At 41.0% G+C, this 26889-nt stretch overlaps 4 protein-coding genes across 8 annotated transcripts; 2 read left to right on the top strand and 2 right to left on the bottom strand.

Annotated features, from left to right (window-relative positions):
- Positions 1 to 880: 880 nt before the first annotated feature.
- b4galt4 (UDP-Gal:betaGlcNAc beta 1,4- galactosyltransferase, polypeptide 4) lies at positions 881 to 6916 on the top strand. The gene is made up of 7 exons (XM_067228962.1): positions 881 to 932; positions 1911 to 2478; positions 3079 to 3311; positions 3521 to 3708; positions 3952 to 4074; positions 5304 to 5408; positions 5531 to 6916. The coding sequence occupies exons 2-7, from the start codon at positions 2205 to 2207 to the stop codon at positions 5670 to 5672; spliced, it is 1065 nt and encodes a 354-aa protein (XP_067085063.1). The 5' UTR covers positions 881 to 932; positions 1911 to 2204; the 3' UTR covers positions 5673 to 6916.
- A 1536-nt stretch (positions 6917 to 8452) lies between these two features.
- Positions 8453 to 18862, top strand: arhgap31 (Rho GTPase activating protein 31). Its single transcript, XM_067228963.1, has 12 exons — positions 8453 to 9121; positions 11530 to 11632; positions 12066 to 12210; positions 12784 to 12866; positions 13000 to 13107; positions 13237 to 13373; positions 13487 to 13694; positions 13834 to 13958; positions 14132 to 14188; positions 14363 to 15073; positions 15235 to 15419; positions 15520 to 18862. Exons 1-12 carry the CDS (start codon positions 9022 to 9024, stop codon positions 17641 to 17643), a joined length of 4086 nt encoding a protein of 1361 aa, XP_067085064.1. The 5' UTR covers positions 8453 to 9021; the 3' UTR covers positions 17644 to 18862.
- Positions 18762 to 23254, bottom strand: LOC136933533 (uroplakin-1b-like). 5 transcript variants are annotated; one of them, XR_010874811.1, is made up of 9 exons: positions 23192 to 23254; positions 22232 to 22333; positions 21148 to 21236; positions 20865 to 21065; positions 20605 to 20679; positions 20313 to 20447; positions 19775 to 19954; positions 19582 to 19664; positions 18762 to 19028 (listed from the first exon to the last, which is right to left on the bottom strand). XR_010874811.1 is itself a non-coding variant. In XM_067228965.1 (9 exons), exons 3-9 carry the CDS (start codon positions 21217 to 21219, stop codon positions 18978 to 18980), a joined length of 798 nt encoding a protein of 265 aa, XP_067085066.1. In that variant the 5' UTR covers positions 21220 to 21236; positions 22232 to 22333; positions 23192 to 23254; the 3' UTR covers positions 18762 to 18977. The 5 variants fall into 5 exon arrangements, 1 of the variants encoding a protein (XP_067085066.1); XR_010874812.1 differs by having other exon boundaries at positions 22238 to 22333; XR_010874813.1 differs by having other exon boundaries at positions 21148 to 21254; positions 22232 to 22328; positions 23192 to 23214.
- Positions 23255 to 23364: 110 nt separating this feature from the next.
- tex55 (testis expressed 55) lies at positions 23365 to 25039 on the bottom strand. The gene is made up of 4 exons (XM_067229303.1): positions 24970 to 25039; positions 24503 to 24643; positions 24061 to 24123; positions 23365 to 23796 (listed from the first exon to the last, which is right to left on the bottom strand). The coding sequence occupies exons 2-4, from the start codon at positions 24641 to 24643 to the stop codon at positions 23746 to 23748; spliced, it is 255 nt and encodes an 84-aa protein (XP_067085404.1). The 5' UTR covers positions 24970 to 25039; the 3' UTR covers positions 23365 to 23745.
- Between the last annotated feature and the right edge of the window lie 1850 nt (positions 25040 to 26889).

Genomic DNA, 26889 nt, shown 5'->3' with positions numbered 1-26889 from the left:
TTAAATATTATTTTGTAAGGATTCTTTAATTAATTGGCACACTTGCCCATTGTATGATTTTGTTTTAGAGTTCTGATCAGCTCAGAGTGCATTCGTGTTTAGTTTATTTACTTTCAGCTGTTATCTAGAGTAGATTATGTTTATTATTGAAAGTATGTTTATTTTGACACCTGTTTTCGCGGATTCATAACATCAGCTGCTACAATCTGCTACAGCCTATGGTATTCAATGGTGCGACACCTACTTTGCGGTAGATGTGTTCTGATTTGCTACATAGGGACAGATGAGCGTTAAACCAAAACACACCTCACTAAACCAATTTAAACGTGGAAAAACATGGTTTGTAGATCGCTAATATAGGAAACGGTAAATCAACAAAGAGTCAGACTGAAGTGAATCCAAACAAGCGTACCGACTACACCAAAGTTGTCTACTCAAATAAATTCGAATATAAACGCTTTAATTATAAAAAATAAATGCAGACTCCTGCTTCAGTGTTGTTTAAACCTACTTTTACGTTCAATGTTACCGATATGGGTGTTGTTCTTTCTCGTTTCATGTGTGTTGTGACTTTTGTTTAGTAGCCTTTATTATGAAAAAAAAACATGTCTCACTTAGCCTACTACCACTGCACTAAGCCACATTCTCACTATTGCCAATTTGTGTTATCTGTGGTGCGTTTCAAAGCAATAAAATGCGCTTTTGATACATAAAAGCTCAACTTTTGAATGCTTTGCCGACATTCGCACATATACATGAGGCATACATGCAGACCAGATGATTCCAAATTCTTGCACAGTAGCCTATCAGTGCGTGGCACAAACATTTAGAGCACGCCTACCCTGTGCAGAAAGACACCCGTAGAAACACGCTGTAGTGAGAACGTAGCAGTGTTTGCGGAAGTAAAGCATGGAGCAGAAAACTGTAGAAAGGTAACGTAACGTTCATATCTTAATCTTTTACAGGCAGAAACTACTTCTGGGTACTTAAAGTAGGCTACATGAGGTTTTAGTCACAGCAGGAATGAGCGACTGTAAGCATGTCCGTCAGGCTAGCTTATAGCAAGTCTGTCAACCCCAAACCTCCAGGACAGTCAGTAGCCAACTAGATTTTTTCAGACTAAAACTGTAGAAAGCTAGCTCTAACTGTATATCAAGAGGCAATTGTTTATATGTTTACTTTACTTGCATATAACGTAGAAATAAGCTGTTTCTATGAAGCTGTTTGTCGTTCTGCCATTAAAGCTGGAGCTAGATCTAGATAGCTTGCTGAATAACAGATTGTTCCGACCTATTTTTTTTGTAACTTGAGCTAGCTAGGTGGCCTACATGCATTGGTAAACTCGAAACTACATCTTTCTGCAACGAAATTGTACTAAAATGGCAATCTGAATAAAATAGCGTTAAGTTAAGAGCTAACGAAGTAGAATTAATTCAATAGGTATGGTAGGTAAATGTGGAATTGATCTCATACTCTATAGTTCAGCGGAGTGTTGCCGTTACTGTTGAAGGTTTAACTATGCATACAAATACACGTTTCAGAGACACTGTAAAAGGTTAGTTAGCATTTTCCTTAACTTTGTTTGGGAAAAGGCCAGGGCCCTACTGTATTGTCAATAAGTACAACGTGTGAAACGGTTTGCTAGCCTACAACTGGCCACGTAGCACACAGAGGTAGGTGTACACATTACAGTTACTCTATAAGCTGAAGTTTACAGAGGGATGAGGCTAAATTAGGGTCAAACAAGTTTTTATTCATTTGTTTAAAAGGAGGGACTGTGGAGTGTGTGTGCAGAATTTAACGTATCCGTGCACAGCCAGGATAAGGGACTTTGGGCTGTATTCAATGTTGTGTCTATGCTGTAATGATACAGTACAATGTCATTTACGTCTCAGTATGTTCATTTACAGGTGTCTGCAGAACTTGGAGTAATCAACCTCTTAAGTCACTTTTCTATTCACCTGGAAGAAGTTCCGGAACTGTCCGGCTAGGTCTAGATCTTAAATGCCTTAAAGCCACTTCTGTTTTAGAGCAGCAATGACCATTGTTGAAAAACGTATCAAACATGTTTTATCAGCTTGGGATGATTGCTCCACGACGGACCACATTCCTTCTCCTCAGTCATTGGTACACTGAGTGGCTTTAGGGAAAGAAATGTCATAGGTAAAAGACTTGGAGCTCAATACCTATACAATCGAGTTACAATGAGGATGTGTACTTCTGTGTCCAAGTTCCTACGGAGGGGCAAATATGTGCTACTGTTGCTGCTCTCACTTTCGGTGTTGGTGTGGATTGCAACATTTGCTGGGGAAACTGTGAAGGCTATCCAGGACCCCCCGGGCTCATCACAGACTAAAAGCGAAGCAGACGTCCTGAGAATAGAACAGAACTCGGAAAAAGCAATCCAAGTGTTCTCCGATCCTTTCCCTGACTCCTCCCCACCAAAAGAGGACTGTCCGCCAAAATCGCCACTTCTCAGTAAGTATCCGGCATTGTAGGCTGCCTGTTTTTCCTGTATGTGGTGTACTTAAAAAGAAACCCTTATTATATACTTGGATACCTTTTTATAAGGTGGCGATAATGATTTAGGTGTGCTTCCAATGCAATGCAACGGGGCCTTGATGTCTGTTCTTTTCATGAAAGGAAACATTTAACAATTTGTATGTACTGTAGCTGACATGCAGTATTTCCTAACAATAACCCATTTGTTGCTGAGGGAGTGTGTTTGCCCATAAACCTCAAGTTTATTAGGGCCTACATCAGGGTTCTCCAACCCTGGTCCTCGAGGGCCGCTGTCCTGCATGTTTTAGATGTTCCCCTGCTCCAGCACACCTGTTTCAAATAAATGGGTTGTTATCAAGCTCGGTGGAAGCCGGGTAATGACCGTTCATTTGAATCAGGTGTGTTGGAGCAGGGAAACATCTAAAACATGCAGGACAGCGGCCCTCGAGGACCAGGGTTGGAGAACCCTGGCCTACAGTATATTTGGATACTATTCAAGTGTACAAGTCGAGTATTGGGGCTTAAGCAGCTAAATTGGCTGTATGCAGTCACTTCATTGCATCTCTCTCTGCTTAGAGGGAGCCCTGAAGCTTTCTTTCGAGGCCACCCTAACACTCAAGGAAGTGGAGAGGGAGAACGAAGCAGTGGCAGCTGGCCAGTATCAACCACCTGGCTGCAATGCCCTGCAGAGCGTGGCTATCCTCATCCCCCACCGCAACCGCGAGAAGCACCTCCTCTACCTCCTCCACCACCTCCACCCATTCCTCCAAAGACAGCAGCTGCATTACGGCATCTACGTCATCCATCAGGTATCCTCCCCAGCTATCCCCCGTGTGGAATAATGTATAAGCGGTTACCCAGTGATGCGTTCAAATAGACTGTAACTGGATGAAATAATTTGAGCATCCTCAATTCTGCACAATATGGATAAAATAAACAACTGGAATGTCTTCATATGGTCAAGTCCCATGCACAGAGTATGGATGTACAAAAGCTAAATGTAAGCTGTTTGTCACAGGCTGGAGATGTGACGTTCAACAGGGCCAAGCTTCTGAATGTTGGATACTTGGAAGCTCTCAAGGATCACGATTGGGACTGCTTCGTTTTCCACGATGTGGATCTGGTTCCAGAGAACGACTTCAATTTGTACAAATGTGACCAGCAGCCAAAACATCTTGTGGTTGGCAGGAATGCCACAGGGTACAAGTAAGTTTCAGAGCTGGCAACTTATTATCTAATATTGGGGCTACATCAAACATTCATTGCAATGCTCATGCATAACTACTTCACTTATTTTTCAAATGCCTGATGAAACACGGAATGGTTTCAGATTATTACATGATGAAATCCACGACAACTATTGCACCAGGTTTTCTCCCTCGATTCAGTCACGCTTTTGAATGCCCCGAGAAGTGGTTGTAAAGCACAACATTCTTTTGGACTCTGCAGATTGCGGTACAAGGGATACTTTGGAGGGGTGACTGCCATGACTAAGGAGCAGTTCTATAGAGTGAACGGATTCTCAAACACCTACTGGGGTTGGGGCGGGGAGGACGATGACCTTCGCATAAGGTAATGCCGGCAGTGCACTGTGCAATTCGACCAATCCTAACACCTCTCACATGAAGCATTCCTTCTTTTCTGTTGTCTTTGTTTGCCACCGTAGTGGTAGGCGTGCTAACGATGATACATTTAGTCATTTAGCAGACGCTCTTATCCAGAGCGACTTGCAGTAAGTACAGGGACATTCCCCCCGAGGTAAGTAGGGTGAAGTGCCTTGCCCAAGGACACAATGTCATTGGCAGAGCTGGGAATCAAACCGGTAACCTTCAGATTACTATCCCGACTCCCTAACCGCTCAGCCACCTGACTCCCTATGGCACAGAGATGGCACAGAGTGGGGAGGGGGTTCACACACACAGATTGTTGTCACGTATAATGGGAGTCAGGTGGCTGAGCGGTTATGGAATCGGGCTTGTAATCAGAAGGTTGCTGGTTCGATTCCCAGCTGTGCCGACCAAATGACGTTGTGTCCTTGGGCAAGGCACTTCACCCTACTTGCTTCGGGGGAATGTCCCTGTACTTACTGTACTGTAAGTCGCTCTGGATAAGAGCGTCTGCTAAATGACTAAATGTAAATGTATAAACCCCACAACCAAATGAGCAATGACAACACTGTCACTGTGAGTCAGTAAAAAGACACGTTAAAATGAACAGTTCATGCATGGGAAGATCAGAAATACCACCACGTCCATAGTTGGTGGTCCATGATCCAACAGCACAAATGCAGAATCAGTCAGCTGACAAACAGAAGACGGGTGGGGTTTAAATGGAAGTCGGACGACCTGCTGATTGGTCGGGAGCTGTTGCATGGAGTTGATCAGTTTAAACTGCAACAAAAAATGCTAAGTAAGATTTGTAGTACTTTGACAGTACTGTATAACTGCATACAATGCCAGATTGTTTACATTCCAGGGTGAAACAGGATTTCTTCACTCGTAGGGAGGGTCTGGATTCTAGCCAATGAGGTCCTGTTGTTTTTGGCAATCGTTTTTTTTCAAGATACTACAGAACCAGCATACCTTGAAAAAGTTCTAGAAATTAAACAGCTAACTCTGTCTGTGGAACCACAATGTTTATATCATATGAAGAGCTCCTTAGCACAGCCAGGGATGCCTATCAGCCAACAAACCAAAGAAACAAAGGACGGAGACTCGTCTTTGCAACATCAACGTATCAACCATAACAAACATTTTCACGTTGGTTCTGTCCGTCTCAACAAATGTGTTTAACTTTTCCAGAGTGGAGCTTCAGAAAATGAAGATCGTGAGACCTCATGCAGACATAGCGCGCTACACCATGGTGTTTCATAAAAGAGACAATGGCAACGAAATCAATAAAGACAGGTCAGTGGATGTGGCGGCAACCACGAAACATGACATTTCTTTCAGTGATGCCATTAGTTATCTCGTTCCCTTGTTGTTTACAGTGCATGAACAGTTTAAGAGAAATGTCGTGTCATTCACAGAATGCGTTTACTGGGACGGACATCTCAAGTTTGGAAGAAAGATGGCCTGAACACTTGTTCCTACAAGATGCTGAAAGTGGAAAGACCACCTCTTTATATTAATGTTACCGTGGACATAGGAAAACCACAGGTTCTACTCTAAGATGCTGACCTACTATAGGAATTGTAGGCCAGGAATGGTTTTGGTTGTTTGGTCTCTTTTAAAACCCCTACAGAATGTTGAAACTCATGGGACCTAAAGGTTTTTTCTAATTGTACTATAGAGTTTTTCATTTCCAATCATTTCATTTATGGATCTTAACACATGTTATTATCAAGGATTCATGAACCTGTATGCACTTTTTATTCAAAATTAGGAACTAGACAAACTGCATTTGCATTTTGACCTAAGGGAACCTTTTATTTATTTTAACATATATTTAATTTGTCTTGATAAAAATATTATTAGAAGTTTGGTTGAATGTTGAAGCTAATTATAACAAAGCCTGATTGTTTTGTAATACTTCAGAAATATGGTTTGTAGTATGTTTTCTGTGAGGGGTGTCACAGCAACATAAATACTGGTGGTATTAGGTTTCAATTACATATTTTAATCTTCCGGATATCTTTGCAACATCCATGCAGTGTGAACGAATCAACTTAACATCTAGATTGAAAAAACTTTGAGCTCATCATTATAGTTTTTTTTTTTTATATACTGTATCTATGTTGCCTTAATCTACTTGCAAAAGGTGTTGGGTGGTCTTTTTCAACTGATAATTGGTATCAAGTTATATAAAAGTTGCCTTAGCAATACTTAAAGCACTACTTAAAACACATGCTTCTTATAATGAAAAAGCAGCAAAATCTCAACAAGGCAAAACTATTAGGTACTGTAGTATCCATGAAAATTCTTCTTTGAGAATAAATGTACATTTCAGCCTTTCAGCTATTCTTAATGCCAACTGGCCTAGTTTGTCAATTATTTTAAAGAGACAAATTGTCCCTTTTAATGTGATGCTCCTTTTGAGTGAATGTAATTGATTTGCTTTGACTGAGTAGAGTACCATAGATCTAGGTTAGACATATATGGTATTTGCATACTATAAAGTCATATGTTTCATATGTCACGTTTCAGAGAGTAATGTGTATGTGTATTATAGCCTTTCAAATGGGGTATTGTTATTAATTTGATTTACCTTAATGATTTAGTAATAGAAGTATTGACATAATGAAGGGATGCCATGTTGACTGTTTTTGACTGCCATCTAGTGGGGGGCTTTTACTTCTGAATGTTTTTACATTTATTTCACATTTTGAATCTCATAACTTATTGTGAATATTCAAAACAAATTATAATAGCATCGGAGGCTATGATTTTCAAAGGGTAATAAAATATCAATTTCTAGTTAAGCTTGAGAAGGTTTTTTGTATACAAGCCATTTGACAAGCAGTTGGACAGAAGTCTTAACTTTCTATGCTCCATGTCCTGAAGATATTTCCTATATTTAAGTGTCATTATGGGTATTTTATTGTAATATGTTGCTGTGGTTTTCATTACTTGATTCATTTTTGTCATTTCATTATTGGATTTCCTTATTTATTTATTTTTACAATTATTTTGATGAAAGTGTGGCTTGACTTGAAGAGCACTAGTTTCACTAGTTTAGTCTCGTGGAAGGACCCGAAGGGCGGGAAGGAGTGTGATGTCCGAGGCTTTGTTTGAACAATATGATGTCATCCCTTCCTCCTGTGGTACAGAAAGAGGGCTTTGTTCGCTGAAGGCCATAATGGTCAGGGCACTGAATGGTAACTTGACATTTAAAAATTGTCATTCTATTCCTGGATATAATGTAGGTTATGGAACTAATCATTATAAGCCAAGCAGAGCTTAGAAGAAGGGTTCCTAAATCTATTGCCATGCTCATACTTACAGTTAGGAGGCTGTCTTTTAACATTACAGAAAGAAGATTCCCTGCATAAGAATGGATGAGAAAGATCAATAGCTCAGCGGGTCTGGAATCATGCCCAAGGCCTCTTTTGAGGCCTACTTTTAGCCAAAAACAACTGGCCTTTCAAGCTTTCCTTTTTCAACACAATCCAATATGTGACCTGATTTCAAAAGTACAATTGGCAAGTTTAATCGCAGTTCAGATTTTATGAGAGGACAAATACGCTATGTTCTCAAAGTAATGTGTGCTCAAGTACCGTGTACGTTTTGGTCTGAAGAGCTAGATGTTTAGAAACCAAGTGTGCTGACACCCAAGTTTGACCCTGGCTGAGTCCAGATAAACATCATGTGCTTGTGAATTCATATGGTGCTCCACTGTAAACTGATTTTTTGTTTGAACAAGGAGGGCCTCTGGTTTATACCCAAACTGTGTGTTGTACATCACAGACAACTCCTATAATGCTAATGCCGTGTGGAGTAAGGAGAGTCTCCTCACAAAATGGATGTCACAGTTAAACGCGGACTTTAGAATAACGTGCTCTTTCCGGTCAGTGTTTTATTCACATTCATTCATTTGATCCGAGACAGGCAATGATTTGAGTTCAGAGGGAGAAAAAGATGAAACTGCTTAGCAGTTGGTAATAAGAACCATGTGTCTCCACCCCCGTTCACATCTGTGCCCTTCCAGCCTTCATTTCACTCTGACCCCCTCCTCCTTCTCTCTTCAGAGCCCGTCTGTTTTTGTTTTCCAAACAAGGCTCTCTGTACAGGAAATTGTGTACTTTGGGAGCATTCAGGAAGGCAGAGAGCAGATTTCCTGTTAGGACCAGGGCAAGAAAAAAAAAAGTGGAAAAAAGAGTCAGTAATCTCTACAGCAGAGAGTAACAGCAATCCGCTATTCCCCTCCCCTGACTCCTCACTTCCCTCCCCTTTCCAAAGTCCTGACATTTTAAACCTCCATGCCATGCTACTGACACAACTACCATGACCTTCAAAACAGGGAAAAATTGAAAAACAAAGCTGGAAATCTGACGAGGACAGTATTCCTTTGCCTCAATTGAGAAGTTTCCTCCTATACTGAAAGGGAAGAGGACAGAGATTGTTTGGACGGGAGAATAAGAGAAAAAATGAACAGGGAGACTGGGGTGGAGGGAAAAAAACGGAAAACAGGAAACCAACTAATTCTGATGCTGTTTCTGCAAATCTTCATGAGATAAATCACTCACTGGACTACCATTGCTAATCTACATTTCCAGCTATCTCACCAATGCAATGGAACATTCTGTCACCGTTTTTCGTGACAGCTTTGAATATCTAAAGGACCAAAAGTCGTAACAAAAAAGTGACGTCAACTTTATGCTTTGGTCAGGAACTTCTCACCCTCACCCAACGTTTTGGTCAAGATGTGAGTGGATAAGTCCACTTTGGGGCCTTTGGACATTTTGGTTTGAATGTGTTTGACATTCTGCCTACATTTGATCCCTTTTGCAGGATCTCTCACGTCAATGGTTGTGTATTTTTGGATTTGTTTGTTCTGAACTGGACGACTAACTGGATCCAGATGAAGAATAAAGGAGCCAAGCAGCGGTCCAAAAAGAAAGGAAGTGACAACGCATTTGGCTGCAACCTCATAGAACATCTACAGAGCTCAGGACAGGATGGTAAACCTTCAATGTTTATACTGTCTTCAGTGTGTACGGCTGTCCAGCTGATATGGAGAAATGTCAGCTTGTGCTAATGCTGCCATTAATACACAGGAAAGTAACCCAGTTGGTAGACACACTAATTGTCCAATACACACATGCACTGTAGTTATGTCCATTGGATGTATAAAACCTTGTCAAATGTGACTAACTAATAACTACCCTTTACTGGCTTAAATGTTTTATAAATATCTGGCCGGACGACCATAGAACTCAAAGCAATTTTAATTTCACCAGGTATATCCAATGGTTAAACCAGGTTAACTTTTTTGGTCCTTTGTATTTGATCTATTTAAATAATCCATGATTCCACTGAGTTTAAGGAAAGGGTGATATGTGACCCAGGGTGTGGTTCCTTTTTTGGGGGTAATTTCCCCTGCCTGTGCCCAGTGCTCTCTGCTCTCAGGGTGTGCAGTGCTGCTCTTAGAGGTGGGAAACTGAATGTTGTCTTCATAGTGATCATATTTTGTAGTCATACTTTGAGCATGATTTTGGAGACACTTTTGGCAGCACAACTAAGAGACCACTGTAATTACTATTGTTAACATAAACCGTTGAAGTAAAATTTCTAGCAATTCAATTCAACACAAGTCTTTTTTGGGGGCTCACAAAAATCTTCATTCCAGGCAAACACTCAGTGGCTTGAATTCTGTTTCAAACTACCCACCATTTTGACCACGGCTGTGCCACTGAAAGAGTTCAATGTGTACCCTTTAGCAAGCCTCATGTAAGAGAACAAACTCCCTTTCATACAGCCACAGTGCTTGAAGCAAAGCTGGGTTTGCAAATTTAGAGCCACACAGCTCATCCTTAAAAAAGGGTTTTAATTGTTTTCTATAGGGTATTTTAGTGCAGTATGTCAGGGGTGTGTCTTACCCATTTTGGGATGGGCATACTTTGTCATAATAGCCATCTGTACTGACTGCTTTATAACAAATGACAAAGTAACATGCATTATGCTGTTGTGTGTTACGTAAGAGCATGCATACTGTTCAGAATTATGATTGAGAGGAATACCTTCCCCTCCGTACATTGTCATTGTGTTTGAAAACAAGCCATTGTCGTTGAGCATAGTTTGCTTCACGGGGACCTATGTATCACTTATAAGTCTACTGGTCATTTGTTCTAGTCACCACTTCTGAAAGAACCTCTGGAAGCTAATGGACAGTTAAGAATCTCATACATCTTAATGATACAATACGTCCATGAGAGTTGTCATCTTTGGATATTGTATTTTGTATAGTAGTGGCGGGATTTACAATGCCCTTTTTGTTTGGGAATATGAAGAAATATGAGATAGGGAGTTTTGATGAAGTTATTTTAATTCAATTGATATCTTTTTTAAGAATAGTAATGACCTGTCAAGGACTACTGTAGTTCAGACAGCATCAGCAGTGGAACCCTTGGGTGGTAACATTTCAAAAGCCATTTTCTATTAGAGGAAGTGTTGCAAGTAATACCAGCTGCAAAGACTGGGTGTGTCAGCCTTCCTCTGAAACAAACAAACCATTTTTAACTTCCTGTCAAATTCCACCTTCCTGAGACTCAGCAGCCCTTTGGAATAGAAAACAGAGATAGAGTTAAACAAGTGTGATAAAAGAAAAAAAAAACAGAAGGGTATCATTTATAGTGTGTGAAACACAATGGGTGTGTGCTTTCTTTGGGATTTGGGATTGTTATTATTTACTGAATCATGATCCAAGTCACCTTCAGTTTGTTTTTCATCCTGCACACTTCATATAATGTTACGGGGAATGAAGCTTTTCATGTTGTTAATCACACTTCCCTTTGCGTCAGCAGCAGACATTTTTCTGCTGCATACAACACAAAATATCCAAGCGGTGTATGTTCTCTCACTCACTGAACTTTAGATGGCATTGTCATCTTTGACATTGTGACAACAGTGCGTTATTAATCAATTCAGACTTTTCAATTACAGTACAGTAACACAAGGCAAACCACTGCCTTCTCTTAAAAATCTAGTACAGATTTTCATAACTCTTGTTTAATTTATCAGTGGAGAAAGGCACTCAGTTTGGTAACCCCTGTAGAGCTTTATTATGTAAAACTACAGTGTTTCTACTGCAGTATCCCTCTGAGACCCAGTTTTGAGCTAGTAGCTTTGCAACCCTGCTACCCTTTGTATTTATTGAGAGGACACCCTGGACTTCCTGTGATGTCATAAATGTGAACAACCTCAGTTAATTACAGTAGTTAATTAAGTTATTGATGCAGAACTTTAATGAATAACAACACTATGTTGTGACATTTATTGTTCTTAAAATATATTTAAAAAAATTCCCCCTTGGTCATGACACAGCTTTACAATGGCTAAACAACGTTTCACATCTTGTATTTTTATGTAGTTCCACAGGTTCTGAAGACGTGTGCAGAGTTTATTGAGAAGCATGGGGTTGTGGATGGGATATACAGACTTTCAGGTGTCACCTCAAACATCCAAAGACTCAGGTAATTGATTTCATTAGTTTAACATAGTACCAGATTGTATATACCCTTCAGAATGGAGGAATACATCATCATTATAATATTTACAAACAGATATGTATTGAATTTAACATAACATACTCTTAACTCATTCTTAACAAATTAGTAGTTTTGTGTTATTTAAATGCTTCATATTGTGTTATAAAATGTTACCAAGGAGGCTAATGTTTGCAAACGATTGTGTTTAGATAGAACATTACTCTGCACAAGTGACTACATTCTTTCCATGTTGTTTGTTTCACAGTATATTAATAAAACCAGTCAGAAAACAAGAATTTAACCATCACGTAAATCTATAAAACATCCTGACAAATATGTTTGTGTGTGCATAAATGTGTGTCTTTGTGTGTGTGTGTGTGTGTGTGTATCTGTGTGTGGGAATGTGGCATACCCACAGGCAGGAATTCTGCACAGAGTCATGCCCTGACCTTACGAAGGAAGTTTACCTTCAGGATATTCACTGTGTGGGCTCTTTATGCAAGCTGTACTTCAGGGAGCTGCCCAACCCCCTGCTCACGCATGAGCTGTACAAACAATTCACTGTAAGTATTGCTGAATATGCAGACGTTTCAAGAACATTTCCGTTGCTCATAGAGATTCCAACTCTTCGGTAAATCAGAAAGCTCATGTTTTCTGTGCATCGTTTAAAGCAGGGGGTGTTCAGACTCGGTCCTCAAGGTCCACTGTCCTGTGTGTTTTCGATGTTTCCCTGCTCCAGCACACAGGCTATCACAGACCTTGATAACAACCCATTCATTTGAATCAGGTGTGCTGGAGCAGGGAAACATTGAAAAACATCCAGGACAGTGGCCCCTGAGGACCAGGGTTGAACACCGCTGATTTAAAGAAAGTCATGTTCATTCGCACCTTAAGCACTGCTAATGTAATAATTGTAATTTGTTTAACTGCATGCTCTTCTGGTTCTACCCATTGGCTTTTATTTGATTTTCAAAATGTATGCTTCATGTTTTGGCTACACACATTGTTTTGGGGGCTATCTCGTTGTTTATGATCATTGACCGATGCACCTTTTGCTCTTTCTTGTAAGTCGCTTTGGATAAAAGCGTCTGCTAAATGACTAAATGTAAATGCAACGTCTGACTTGGGTCCTGCAGGATGCCGCTTTAGTCCAAGGGGATCATGAGAAGCTGCAACATATTCAGGGTGTCATCAAAGAACTCCCTGTCCCTCACTTTAGGTACATTTTAAGTCCTCCCAGCGTTGACAAATGTACTTTTTGACTTGTTCTTCCGCTGCTTGGAAATAGTCAGCGAATATATATATTCCATAAATGAGATTTATAGTCCATATATTTTCTTTGTTTTCCTCAGGACTCTGGAATATCTTACCAAGCACCTTGCTCACCTGGCCACCCTCAGCCCTCAGACTAACATGCACACACGTAATCTGGCGTTGGTTTGGGCTCCAAATTTACTCAGGTAAGTAATAGCATCACTCTCTTCTATAATATTTAGCTGTATAGTTGCAACCTTTGTATAAAGTGGTACAGACCACGTCCATGTTTGTGACTTGCATTTACAGTTTTCTTTGGGTTCTGTGTTTTCCAGATCGAAAGAGGTTTTGTCCCGTAACGGGGACATAGCTTTCCAGGAGGTGCGGGTCCAGCAGTCAGTGGTTGAATTCATCCTCAATCACACAGAGCAAATCTTTAATAATGGTGCTGTCCAAACGAAACCAAAAGAAGGTATGAAAAAAATCGATATTCCAAAAAGTAAATGTAGAGCTCACCTGGTTGGATGTAAAAATAAAAAAACACACACAACAAAGAAGGACAGAGTTACGCTTTTGTTTCTCCAGGCCAGAGTGTGGTGTGTGGGGAGAAGTATGCCACGCTGCCTATCAGTGGACAAGGAGGACCCATGAAACTGATGAGCCTGGAGGAGGCCCAAGCTCGCTCTCTGAGCCCCAACCACCCAGCCCGCAGAGAACGGCAGCGAGAGAACAGCCTCCCCGACACGAGCACTGCCACCCTCTACCACACGGTCTTAGACATGTCCGATAGCAAGTAAGAGCGATTCCCATCCCACATCCTGTTCTGTGGCCTCTTTCTGTATGAAATCGCTTCAACGTATCGAGTGTACGTAACCTAGTTTTGTCATGTTGGATTTTTGGAGTTATTTGTACACTTCATCTCCACTTTGTAGACGGAAGTTATCGGGAAAATCAAAGAAATGGAAATCCATATTCAACCTGGGCAAGTCTGTGACTGATAGCAAGGGCAAACTGAACCGCAATGGCAGTGTGTTGATGAGAGAACAGAACCTATCAGGTAATGCACTGCCATAGTACACCAATCCAGAGAGAGCCACAACCACAGCGGTTGACGAAAAGGCCGGAACAAGAATTAAACAAAGAATATATACATTTAATGTATTGACATTCTCACACCACTTCTTGACTGTATTCTAGATTCTGATGAGTTATGGCATCCTTTGTCCACAGAAAAAACAACTATTCGACCAGCTAGAAGTATGGACTCCTTGTGCTCACTCCCAACAGGTGAATTGATGCATGAAATGCCTTCAAAAGAAATGTAAACACATATCAATACATATACTGCATATCACATATCTCATACTACTTTGCTAACAAATGTATCTAGAACATTTCTCGACCTCTCGGTTGGATTTGCTCTATGATATTGTTTTGCTTTGCATTTGCTTACGAACACAGAGGACGAAAAATCTAGTATGAGCATGGCCGGAGGAGGCAACGGATTCGCCATGAAATCCAGAACCCTGGGGTCTGACACGCTCTACGACCTCAACGAGCAGGACCAGAAGTGGGAGTGCGATCGGACGGAATCAGGCAAGGCGACGGGCGGCGGCAGCCCCAGCATGAAGAGGAGAGGCTCCCCGGGCACCTCGGCGCCGCCGCCCAAAGCCCTACCAGAGCAACTCAAAGTCTTCAAAGGTGACGACCTCAGCAGCTGCCAGCCCACCTCACCGAAGAACAGGAGGATGCTCTACTCCGGCTCCTCCCACTCCAGCTCCTCCCGGCCCTCCTTCCCGGGAAGCCTGTTCCCTCTCGAGTCTTCCCCTCGGCACCAGCGCAAGGCTCTCAACATCTCCGAGCCTTTCGCCGTGTCGGTGCCTCTGCGGGTCTCGGCCGTCATCAGCTCCAACAGCACCCCCTGCAGGGCACCAGGAAAAGACAGACCCCCAGCCGGAGCTGCTCTGAAGCCCAGCAGGGAGTACAGCCAGTCTGAGCTGAGCGACGGCAACGGGGGCTCTGCTTGCAGAGAGAGTACCTTGGGTGAAAGCAGGGTAGGGAACCAACCCAGCATGTACAGGAGCAACAGTTGTGGCTCACCTCTGGAAATGGAGGACAGGCCAGCAGGGAAGAAGAGCAAAGAGGATCCAATGTCAACAAGTGTGTCTGAGGGTATTGCATATTTCTTTTTTCACTTCTACGTTTTTGAGGCACGAGTGTGTGCTTGTCAGATACTGAACTCCCAGTCTTTGGCATGTTGACCCAGTGTGTGCGTCGTTAGACCACTGTTTTCTAGAATGTTTAGATACTCATTACAGATATTTCTGTTTCAGACTCAGTCTGCGAAGGAGAGAAAACAACCTTGACCGAACAACCTTCCACCCTGGAAGGCTTTCAGTCATCGACCAACCAGACCATCATCTCCACCATTGGAGATAAACAAATACAACAATCACCTGGAAAACAACTGGACGACCGACTTGCACCATACCTTGAGACAAAAATTCAGACTCAACTGGTATATTAATTCCTTAAATTTGTTCAAAGCTGTACCACAGATGTGAAAACGTTTCAGTTTCAACAATGTCTTACAATGCTGTTTTCGTACCATATTTCAGGACAACAGATCTTCACTTGGGAGAAAAGAACAGTGGTCTGACCTTCATCTTGAGCTTAAAATCACTGAGCCTGAGTTTGATCTACTGGAAGAGGAACCAGTATTGTGCTCCACAAAAACCATATGTCAAGATGTTAAACCAAAGCTGGGTTTACAATCAAAAAGGAGGAGCAGCCTTCCAAATCACTCTTTGTTGTATAAGGGACAGCCTTTTATGTGTGCAAAGCCTCAACGGATGGACCATTTTGCTGCTATGACAGGAGAACACTCAGGAAACAAGTACCCCTCAGATACGCTGACTTCATTTGACAAAGACTTTGATTTCATTGTCAGTGAGGATACAAAAGATCCTCTGCCTCACTCTCCCCACGTCATCTATAAACCAGAAAACAAACTGTCACATATGTCTCAAAGGATGGACACAGATAGTTCCTTCAAAATGACATCATGGCTCCAGCTTCCTCCTCACACAGAGACAAACGTACTTCTTGCTCTTCAAAACCCGGTCACAATCCCCCCGCCGTCAGGGAACATCTTAGACATTTCCATACCTGTGGCAAAAAAAGGTCAAGGGGCATCGGGGAAACATACAACTGATGACGAGATCAAAAAGGCTGTCCGCAAAGTCGAGAAATTGGTCACGCCTGCTGAGCTCGTCGGAGGGGTTGAGAGGCTGTCTCTTTGTCCGGAGAGACCTCACACTTTGCAGCTAGCAGCTCAGGAGGAAGAGGACGGACGTGGGGGACGAGTAGAGGAGCTGGAGTTGGTGGAGCCCTGGGAAGACTTCAGCTCCAACAAACACTGGGTCACAAGCCCTCTCCACTCCCCTACCCTCAAGGAATTGTTTGAGAAACTCGAGGTGTCACCCCCTTTTCCAGTTGGAGAACGAACACAGCCCAAAGAAGGAGACTCTGCACCTCTTTCCTCTCCCGACAAAGACGTCAACAGATCCGGCCCAGCTTGGGGCGCTGATCTGTTGGCAGGCCACATCTCTCAAACAAACGGTGGCAAAACTGAGACCAACTGCTTACATCAACAGCCCACATCTTCCAAAACCGCCGATGACACACGTCCACACAAAGGTCCCGGCTGCGCAGGCAGGACAAAGAACACCACCTTGTCCTCTCAGAGGTTTCACAGGCAGACGTCTCACTCAGAGGCACCTCGCATAGAGAGGACGGAGGAAAAAGGATTTTCCAAACATAGACCATATTCCCTCAATCTAGACCTGGGACATCGGTGCATCAGAGACATTTCCAATCAACAGAACCGTAATTCCTTTGAGTTTTCCTCAACGCAGCTAGGGGCAGGGAGCGCCTCCGGGCCTAAGCCCACCGGCATGTCCTTGGAGCTGGAGTTGTTTCTGAACAACCGCCTGGCCCCTCTCCGACGTAACTCGGCCCCCGTTAGCGTGTCGTCCGTCAGGACGGCGTTTATGATCAAGACGTGCCAGGCCAAAGCTGTGCCTGTCATCCCTCCCAAGGTGCAGTACAGCCACATACCTCACTCCAGGCATGACAAAAGCTCTAACGGAGCCAAGGGGCAGGGGAAGGAGGTCACGAAAACTCTGGTGGAGAACGTCGAAACTGTACCTCTGTTCCAGCCCATTCGAAAAGTAAAGGAGGAGCTGGAAAATGAGGAGCCTGCACCCAAATCCCAAAGGCAGCCCATGATAACAGACAAAGCGACAGAGGCTTGTAAAACCACGACAACTTCAGATGTGACAGTGCTGAGGAGGAAGCGGCCCACTCATTTTGAGCCTTTTGTTGATCTGCCGAAACCTGACAGACCCAATCTCCTGCAGAGGTCATCCTTCAGGAGTCGTCAGAGACCCCAAAGTCTGATCCTGTTCAGTCCACCTTTCCCCATTATGGACTACCCAACCTTGGGGGATGAAGGCAAGGTTGTCCTCTCACCTATCAAGAGCCCAACTGAAACATTAACCCTCGAAGTCTTTTCTAAAGAGTTGACAGATAATATTAGGACTCCTGAGGGAGTGACCTTGAGGAGCAAAATGACAATGCCCAAAAGTGGCCAGAGGCTGGAGACTTCAACCAGTTGCTTCTACCAGCCTCAGAGAAGGTCCATGATATTTGACAACAGAAGCCACAGACAGATTGAGTGAATCCCCTCATTCAGTACAAAAATTATAGTTTCTAATTAGAACCTTGGTATCAAATCTTTCAATGTTTTGGACATGTGGAAATGTACTCTTGCAAGATTTGAAATGTGCTGCAGTTTTACATAAGTCTCTTGTCCAACTATTTTGGGAAATTGTTCAAATGTTGACAATTTTTATGATCCTCCATGTAGGGGCTTGTTATACAGTAAGGAACTTATCCAAGAAAGTATAAGATAATTCTTATCAACTGCCTCATGATGTCAAAGAGGAATGTGAAGTGTTCGTCAATTTTTCTACTTAGATTATGAACTGTAAATATCAGTAGTGCCATTTAGCTCAGAGAAAAGAGTCAAATTAATTGATATCTTATTAACACACTTGAATTTATTAAATATCTAAAGCCATGAAGTATTTCAGAAATCCATAAAGTGTTCTAACAAAGCCAAGTTTGCATGTTGTTTTGTATGTTTACCCAGGTCATGCAGACAACCACTTTTAAATTGATTTGCTTAACCTAATGTGTCCTCAGTACTTGCTAATTGGTTACTATTTATACATTTAAGATCCTATTTTCACATTGTGATTTTTTACTTTGCACAATGTGGAGATACTGACATTAGTTATTGGAACTATATTCCTAAAGAATTGTCAGCTTGGTGTGGTGTCAACAAATTAAGAAGGGTAATATCTCAGTTTTTATTATGTTATGGATACTAATAGTATTTATCTAGCCTGTATTTATCTACTGCATAGATAGTAGTTAACCATTGACCCTCTTGTCACTGCAGTCTCTTTAGTGTAAACTTCCCTGAAAGTTATTATAAGCCACATTGCCAGACTTTATATACTGTTCTGTTGTTCCCAACCATGGTTTTGTTTTGTGAAGTTTTGTGAATTTTGATAGTACTGTTTGGCTAGATCACAGAATTATCATAAGATTCAGTTGGTGTTGCTTTGTTGTAAACACCATGATGTGTATGTATAGAGACACTGTGGAATTATAATGAAGTAAAATCATGAGACATTTGTGAGGGTAAAAATCCATGTTGACATTGGATAGTACTCAAGACAGTGCAGTATTAGCACAGTGATACAATGGATGGCTCGCAGACACATCAAGCAATGTAACATGTATGATTTTTTATGAAGACAACTGGACACAATACAGTATATATGTCAATTCACTGTAAAATCTAAATATTAAAATTGCGTCTGAGAGGTTTTCCGTGACTATCTCCACTCACATAATATGTTTGTATTTCAGCAAAATATATATAACAAACCCTCACTAAAATATATATAACAAACCCTCACCAAATTCGTGTCGGTGGTCCTCTTCAATAATCCAACTGAGTATATCGGACAATCACTCCTAGCATCACAAAGAACTGGAGAGAAACCAAAAAAGGGACATATTTAGGCAATTCCCCATGAAGCTATTTCTGTTTGGGATTTTTTGGGGAGGTCATTATACTGTGTATATGCAGTATATATCCTATATATATACAGTACTGTGCAAAAGTCTTAAGCACAAATACAACAAATATTAAATGAGGACATGAAAAGACTAAGGAAGGGTGCTTTCCACATTGCACTTTTATACTACCACACAAACGCAGAAGACAAAAAAATATAAATATAAGACAATATTCATGTAAAAAATATTGAGTGCCAAAGACCTTTTCACATATACTGTACAGTATACAGGAGAGAGCCTAACAACAACCACCTAAAGGGCGGAGTGATTCAATGACTGGTACTATAATTACACATTATAATTATCCCACACTGTAGCAAGGACACTTTAATGTAAGAACTGCAGTCTGAAGTCTTTCAACTTTAAATTTGTCTTAAATGGCACATTCATAGTGAATTAAAGACACACATTTCCTTCGTCAGGAAGTTGATAAGTCATACAGAGTGCATCCTACATGTACTCACCGTGAAGCACAATATGGCAAATCCAAACCAAAAGACTCCAAAACTATGTTGGATCAAAGGACCAGCAACAAAGTCATAACAACCTTAATGGAAATATAAGAGTTTCAGGGGGCTTTTATGTGTTGTATTTTGTTTTTACATTCATATTTGAACGAGACATTTCAACACAAACAAACAAAACTATTAGGATTACCTGTACATAAAGGAAGGGTTTGACCCCAATTTTGCAGCCCTCCACATGGCTGATGGCTCCCTTGGCATCCTGCAGGCAGCAAAGTCTGGGCCAGGGGTATTCAGTGTCTGTGTTCTGCTCTCTGAATGATGAGTCATACTTAACCCAGTCTTCTGGCCCATACACTCCACAGCACTTAGACTCTAAGCAAAGCATTCTTGTTGTGGGATTTCAGGCATTTTTCTATGCAAAAAACTTCACAACCCCCGAGCCCCACAACTGCCACAAATGGAACAAAATGTGTTTGCTCCAAGCTGCTCTATGAGAGCTGTGAGTCTAGGTCAAAGTAGATGGTAACAACTCCCTAATTCTAAAATGCACCTTGTAGCCTTTCCCTCACTACATTACATTCCACTTACTGGGTAGCTTTGTCAAGAATATGTCACTGTTAATCCATGGTCTCCTACAGTTTGAATTGTCGGTCCATTTATCCCTACTTGGTATAGCAAACTGGTAGATATTTGGCAAGAACAGGAATACTATATCCAGAAGGAGTTACCTCAGTCAATATGCGGTTCCAAGTGTCTGTTATTCCATTGATAACATAGATCTGGTCCTGAGGACTGGGAAGATCCTCTGGTAATGGTTTGCTGTAATTTTGCAGCATTTGCTTCAGGAAGAGATTTAGGATGAACTAAGGACATAGTAGATGATAACGATGGAAAGGTTTAGAGAGTGCTGCTTGTCACTGAGTGCCCTGAATCTGATTTTGTCTTTAATTAACTTTTTATATATATATATATATATTTTTTTTTTTAAATACATTTTAATCAATAAACATCTTGGTTTACCCAGTCCTTGTGAGTTGCAGCAGTGACAGTTGAAGCCACCTCAAATGCGTATATAATTATCATCAGGATGAGGTACTAGAGGAGGGTTCATTTGAAAATAACATATTTTAATTATGTTTCTGGCATGTACAGTACATCACTCAACTCATATATGAATAATAAGGCTATAACCTTCCACAATGAACCGACAGACACTTATAAAACCATACAATCCGACTCATGAGGTTATGAACAACACCATGACAACAGCAACTCCCAACAGCCAGTAGTTGGTGTCTGTTGGACCCGACAATGGCATACATTCCGAATAAGGACGTGCAGAAAAGGGCAAACCCAGTGAAGAGGCCTATCCAGGCCCCCCTCCAGATGCTGTCATTTCCTGTAACAAACACCAGGATGTATAGTCTATCATGGTCCGTTATGAAGAAAATACACATGGCCATGAGCGCCAATCCACAGCACTGCAAACAGAGGACAGAGACGTGTTGAGACAGAACATAAGGGATTTCAGGTCCTACCTATATTCTTGTAGATACTCATAACATGCTTACCAAAGTTCCCGCCCACGAGCAAGCCTCTTAAACAGACGTCCTTTGTATCAACATCAGGGGTCATGACTGTTCCTTGAATTTCTAGAATTGAATAGATGCCTTAAAGTGCAATTTGTTTGGCATATTATAATGTAATATCTATGCATATCATAGGAAAAAGATTTGTTTGCATTTCGAAAAGCAAATTGGACCCTCCTATGACTTAATAAATACTAACATGGGTCACCATGACTCAGGGTTCAATATATGTCATAACTCAGCAAAATCTTTTAATACAAATATGAAATTATGCACAATGTCACAACTGGAAAAGTGTGAACTGAAATGTTTTTTTAGAACTTTTATTGAGTCGATGCTGACCTTTTGTGTTGTGGTGTGGTTTGTGAATCTGAATCTGGCTATTAAGAACAGGCTTGATCGGCTTGTCAGAGTGGCCAGTAAAGTAATTGGGGTAAACCAAGTTCAGCTCTCTGAGCTTTATGTTAGGCAGGTCGTAAGGAAGACCCAGGCCATATTGGCTTGTACTGACCATCCCCTGAAGGGGGAATTTGAGCTCTTGCCTTCAGGAAGAAGGTATTGAGTTTCCACCCACAGAGCAAAAAGTGGACTTTTTGGGGACTCTTTTGTAAGTTTTGCTATTGGGAGGTTACATTTGCATAAATGAATGGCACTAAGTATTCATTTACGGAACTCATTTCTGGGTTTCAACAGGAAGTGATCCTTGTGCTGTACTGTACTGTACTGTATTGTGTTGTTTTCTCTGTGTGGTGTCAGGTATGCTGTTTATGTAGTGATCCTTGTACTTTACTCTATTGTATTGTATTTTGTTGTTGTCTCTGTGTGGTGTCAAGTGTGCTGTTTATGTAGTATTTATGATGGATTGAATGTGTTTTAATACACATCTACAAACAAATTTCCCCTAGTGGGATAAATAAAAATGACTTGACTTGAAAAAGACAAGCCGATTTCCAGACTGAAAAAATCTTTGAGTTACATATTTTTCAAAATCCATATAATCCAAACATACAGTAATTGAAATGAATCATCTAGGATCTGGGTTTAGTCTAATCTCTCACCTTCACCTTTCTGATATGGTTGGGCCTCACAGGGCCTGGCACCGCTGCTTTCAGTATTATCTTGTATCAGACAATAGGCGTTACATTTTAGGAACAGCTACACTGAAAATAAAAAAGTTTTATTCACCAAATCTCAATTTTTGGGATCATTTTACGAAGCGACATAGGAGGCCATATACAAGTACTTGTAAGGACAAGGAGTCAGGTGGCTGAGCGGTTAAGAAATCGGGCTAGTAATCTGAAGGTAGCCAGTTCGATTCCCGGCTGTGCCAAATGACGTTGTGTCCTTGGGCAAGGCACTTCAGCCTACTTGCCTCGGGGGAATGTCCCTGTACTTACTGTAAGTCGCTCTGGATAAGAGCGTCTGCTAAATGACTAAATGTAAATGTACTTACATTCATGTTTGATGTCATGTTCTGAATATGATTTTGGGACAGGAGGGTTCAGTTAAAACATTCAAATGTCAGGAGTTGGTTACAGGCTAGTAAAAAAAAATACTTTTAAAACAACCTAAATCAAATATTGAAAACACTCTTATCTAACAACACGGCACCACATTCTGCTCATGCAGATTAAAAGATTGTTATCTAGCAGACAGAGAGGGCATCTTAAAGAATGTTGATGGAAGCTACTATGGAAACAGAACGATATAAACACTATGTCATCAGTATACTGTATTATCAATTGAATCTTCTTTCAGCTAATACAAATATACTACATTTTTGTGAAATGCAGAAGTAATTCTTTGTAGGTCACAGGGTTGGTGACACAGGAAAGATTTGAATATTCTTTTGGAAACACAATCAGAAACTAAGAAGAGTTCAGGCACATACTGAGTTACCAACATCAGTCAAATTTACAGTGTTAATATTGACCATTTAGGCCTTCTTGACAATTGATTAACTTAATAGAAATATTAAATAGATGTGATAAAGCTTAAACAAATGAACGGGCACATACCTTTCTCAGAAACCCGCTCTTTGTGTAACCTCATTGAGCAAATGAAGTGCAAAGGATCAGAAGCACCAGGGTTTCGTTAAAGAAATATGATATTGTGAAAACCTGTTTTGTCAGTTTGCAGTGTTTATTGAGCTGCAAGACAAACCCACATTGCTGCAAAAAAGAGACTCAAACTGTCAGACATTTGGATTTCATTGGCATTATTGACCTATTGTTGGCTTCATAGTCCGCTCTCAACAAACCCCTTTTGAATTGTGTTTCCCATACTAATACATACAGCCAGCAGTGAAGCCATTTTAACATTATTCACAAAGACTATTTAAAAAAATAAAAATCTTCAATAAAAACTGGACCCTGTGGTTTTGTATCTACACGGTTAAGGCAGTGCTTATCAAACCTTTTCAGTAAGGCTAAACCTGACCCTTTGACAATAAAAACAAAAACCCAAGGTACAAGTATCTGAGTAGTTACCACTGAACTAAGTGTCTTGATTTAGAGTTTACACATAACTGATGGTTTTCATCTTCAGAGGTATGGAGTGGAACGCCTATTTTCTACTCAGTTTTATTCCTCGTTTCCTCTCTCATCTGGATTTTCATCTGCACCTGAGGAGACAAGAATATTATTGCACCACTTATAGTTTAATCCTTTTGCTTTGCTGCTGAAAATGTTACATAGAATATTAAAGCAATCAATCCTTTTTTGTCATGATCAATAAAGACAAAAAAAATACATGTTAAAGAATTCTAATTAATGTGGACAATGACTGAAGTGGTACCCTGTCACCAAAAGCGTGGACAAGTTGTGCAACAGTCTAATAGAATCTATATGAAGATATTGTCTCAAAACTTGAGGTGTTACTGGGTCACCTGCTCTAACATAAACTGGAGAGGATCTTCTGGCCTGTCAAAAACCAGGTTCTCTGTTATCTCCTGTGAGAAACAAAGACAAACATGATGATTAAGTAACTTCATTGTATGTAACTGTATGTATTAAACTGAATTATTACTGGGTCTTGCTGAAATTAATTTGTTTTGCACAACCTGCTTACAAATGACTGCAAGTCAGGTTCCAGAAGGTAATCTGGAAACATTTGATGACCCTGTGTGATCCTTAAATGGGATCACTAAGATTGTTCTCTTACACTTACATTTATTCCTTTTGATCAAGTATCCAAGTATAGTATTTGTATCAGTAGTGTAAGTATTAGTTATTAACTATCTTTGTTTCAACACAGTGCAACAACAATATCATATCTCAAATACGAAATGGCAAAAAGGACAGTTTCGTAGTAACCACAACAAGTCTTACCTGGAAAATCTGTAAAATGTTATGACTTTCCATGTATCTTACAGAGCGTTCATAAGGGTCCACATAAGAAGGGGCAAGACGTGAGGAAGGATCTGCAGACTCTGTTATGAGTACTTTGTCTGTGATGTCAGAGTTGGCCATCTGGGTGGGGGAAAGGAAGGGTTGAAATACAGTAGCCTATGCAGATGCTTGCTCACTTCAGGCCCATGGGCTTTTTCTTTCTTTTTTAGGCCTATGGGCTGAACGCATCGGTTAAAGTCCCCATGACGTAAAATGATGTGAAAATAGCCCAGCTAGAAAATGGACCATTTGACTGCACACTCACATGTCCGTGTAAAATTAAATAAAGCACATGCCTAGTCTACGTTACTGGTAGGAAACTGGCCCATTCAGAACAATACATTTAAGACTTCACAAACTTTGGGATATTGTGACAGGTAAAAGACAGTCCTCAATTTAACACAGACCTTAATGCTGAGAAGAATTGTGTTTCTTCGCTCTTCTGTCGCCTAAAAAAAACAGGCTATACGGATGCGTTCCACCGTATTAACAACAAAAGAATACCCGATGTGTGGGTGTGGTGTTGTCGTTTCCACAGCAACTGTAAACAGGACGTTTTATAAAGTCTCTTTAGGAAGTTAAAAAAGATTGCAATTACCTTCGACTTCAAGTCAGAGTCAAATACTCTATTCATTCCATTAATCTAGATGATGACAAATAAATGTATTAACGTAAATGCAAAATGAAACATTGCGGGGTTGATTATGCCTAATGTGTTCGCAGTTTGGTCTTTCAACTACTTGTAGTCCAATAACGTTATTTTACCGTTGCATACAGTACTGTAGGCCTACTATATAGCCTCATTTTTCAACCCAGCCACTGTAACAACGCCAATCGAATACACTATGAGATTGAAGTGTGATGTTGATGTTTCCCCTGCCAACTATAAACAAGACATTTTGTGAAGTCCTTGCAGGAAGGCGCTTAGACATGGAAAAGAGCCAGTGCATGGGAGCATAGGCTTTCTTCACCCTGCCGAGGCCTATGGGTCCATGCGAACGAAACCGCGGTAGGCTACTTGTTGATGTTGGACCGCTGTCAAACGAATGGGTCCGAATAATGCTTTGAAATATAAAACCTGAGATAAATAATAATAATGCGTTTGGATAGGCTACAGTTCACAATCATATCAAACTGGTTTAATGCTGAATATCAAATACGGCCGATTAATGTAGGTGACGGGGACACAGTGTCCTCCCTTGAACCTGCAATAAAGATCCATGTTAAATATCCAGCAGATGGCGCGCGTAATCAACTGAACACCCCAGACATGATCCGGCCTACTGTACTTGTTCACCATGAGAAATGGCGTTTGTTTAGCGCGACACACTGACAGGATTTTCGGGTTGTGCGATTTGTTTGAAGCTAAACCGAAAGAATTCCATTCTGTACAGTTACTATAATCTAACACACATTATGGCGATGAATCAAACTTTATTGACCTGAACCAAGAAGGTTCATTTGACCCATTGAATTTTTCGTAGCCTATACAGTTCTCATGCAAACTGCAGTTCCACTTGAAAATGTGAATGATGAGGGATACATTTTGGAAATTCGTGCTGTTGCCCTTCGTTTGTTTTGGTGATATTATTAACACATTAATATCAGATTTGGATGGATTTTTTAAGTCTAGACGTCAGACAAGAGCGAGCGCACACACACCTGTCTCTGTCTAGACAGGGAGGGGGCATGAAGGCAAAAGGGGGGAGGGGGATCCCACACGACCCTATTGCTTCGTTCTGTGCCAGTCAGAAGTTATCTGTGAACGCATTGGAGAACAAAAAATGCTATATTGCTTTACCCATTCTGATTGGCCCGCTAAAACGTCGCCATTTTTTTGGTTGGCTTGAGGTCAGCTCGGGACGTTAAAAAATAAATAAATGAGAAAATAGAAATGCGTAGAAAGTAAAAGACGCGACAGGCAATCTAGCTTGTTGGTCCTAAAAAGATTGGCAGTCACCTCATCCAATATGAAGCTGCGAACCAATGGACAGCGTTACTGACAACGACTCTGACCAATAAGAAGTACAGGCACGCGTATTATATGTAATTTACTATTGACTGCCATTCTGAGCAACGCTGGGAACATTTCATTAAAGAGTTCATTCAGTATTAACAGTACGCTATATCCCGAGGCTTCGGGGATCAATAGGCTACGTTATACTCTACAGATGGCTATCTAAGACTAAACGAAGCAGCCTTGTAGATGGTGAGAGACACTAAAACGGATTTATGGTGAACAATAGGCCTATAGGTTAGTCTACACATTTAGCATACGGATGAATTTAAACATTGAGACGAGGATTTTTATGAAACTTTTGCTTATG

This window comes from Osmerus mordax, chromosome 25 (assembly GCF_038355195.1).
Source record: "Osmerus mordax isolate fOsmMor3 chromosome 25, fOsmMor3.pri, whole genome shotgun sequence".
Lineage (NCBI taxonomy): Eukaryota > Metazoa > Chordata > Actinopteri > Osmeriformes > Osmeridae > Osmerus > Osmerus mordax.
This window is presented reverse-complemented; position numbering and strand designations above follow the sequence as displayed.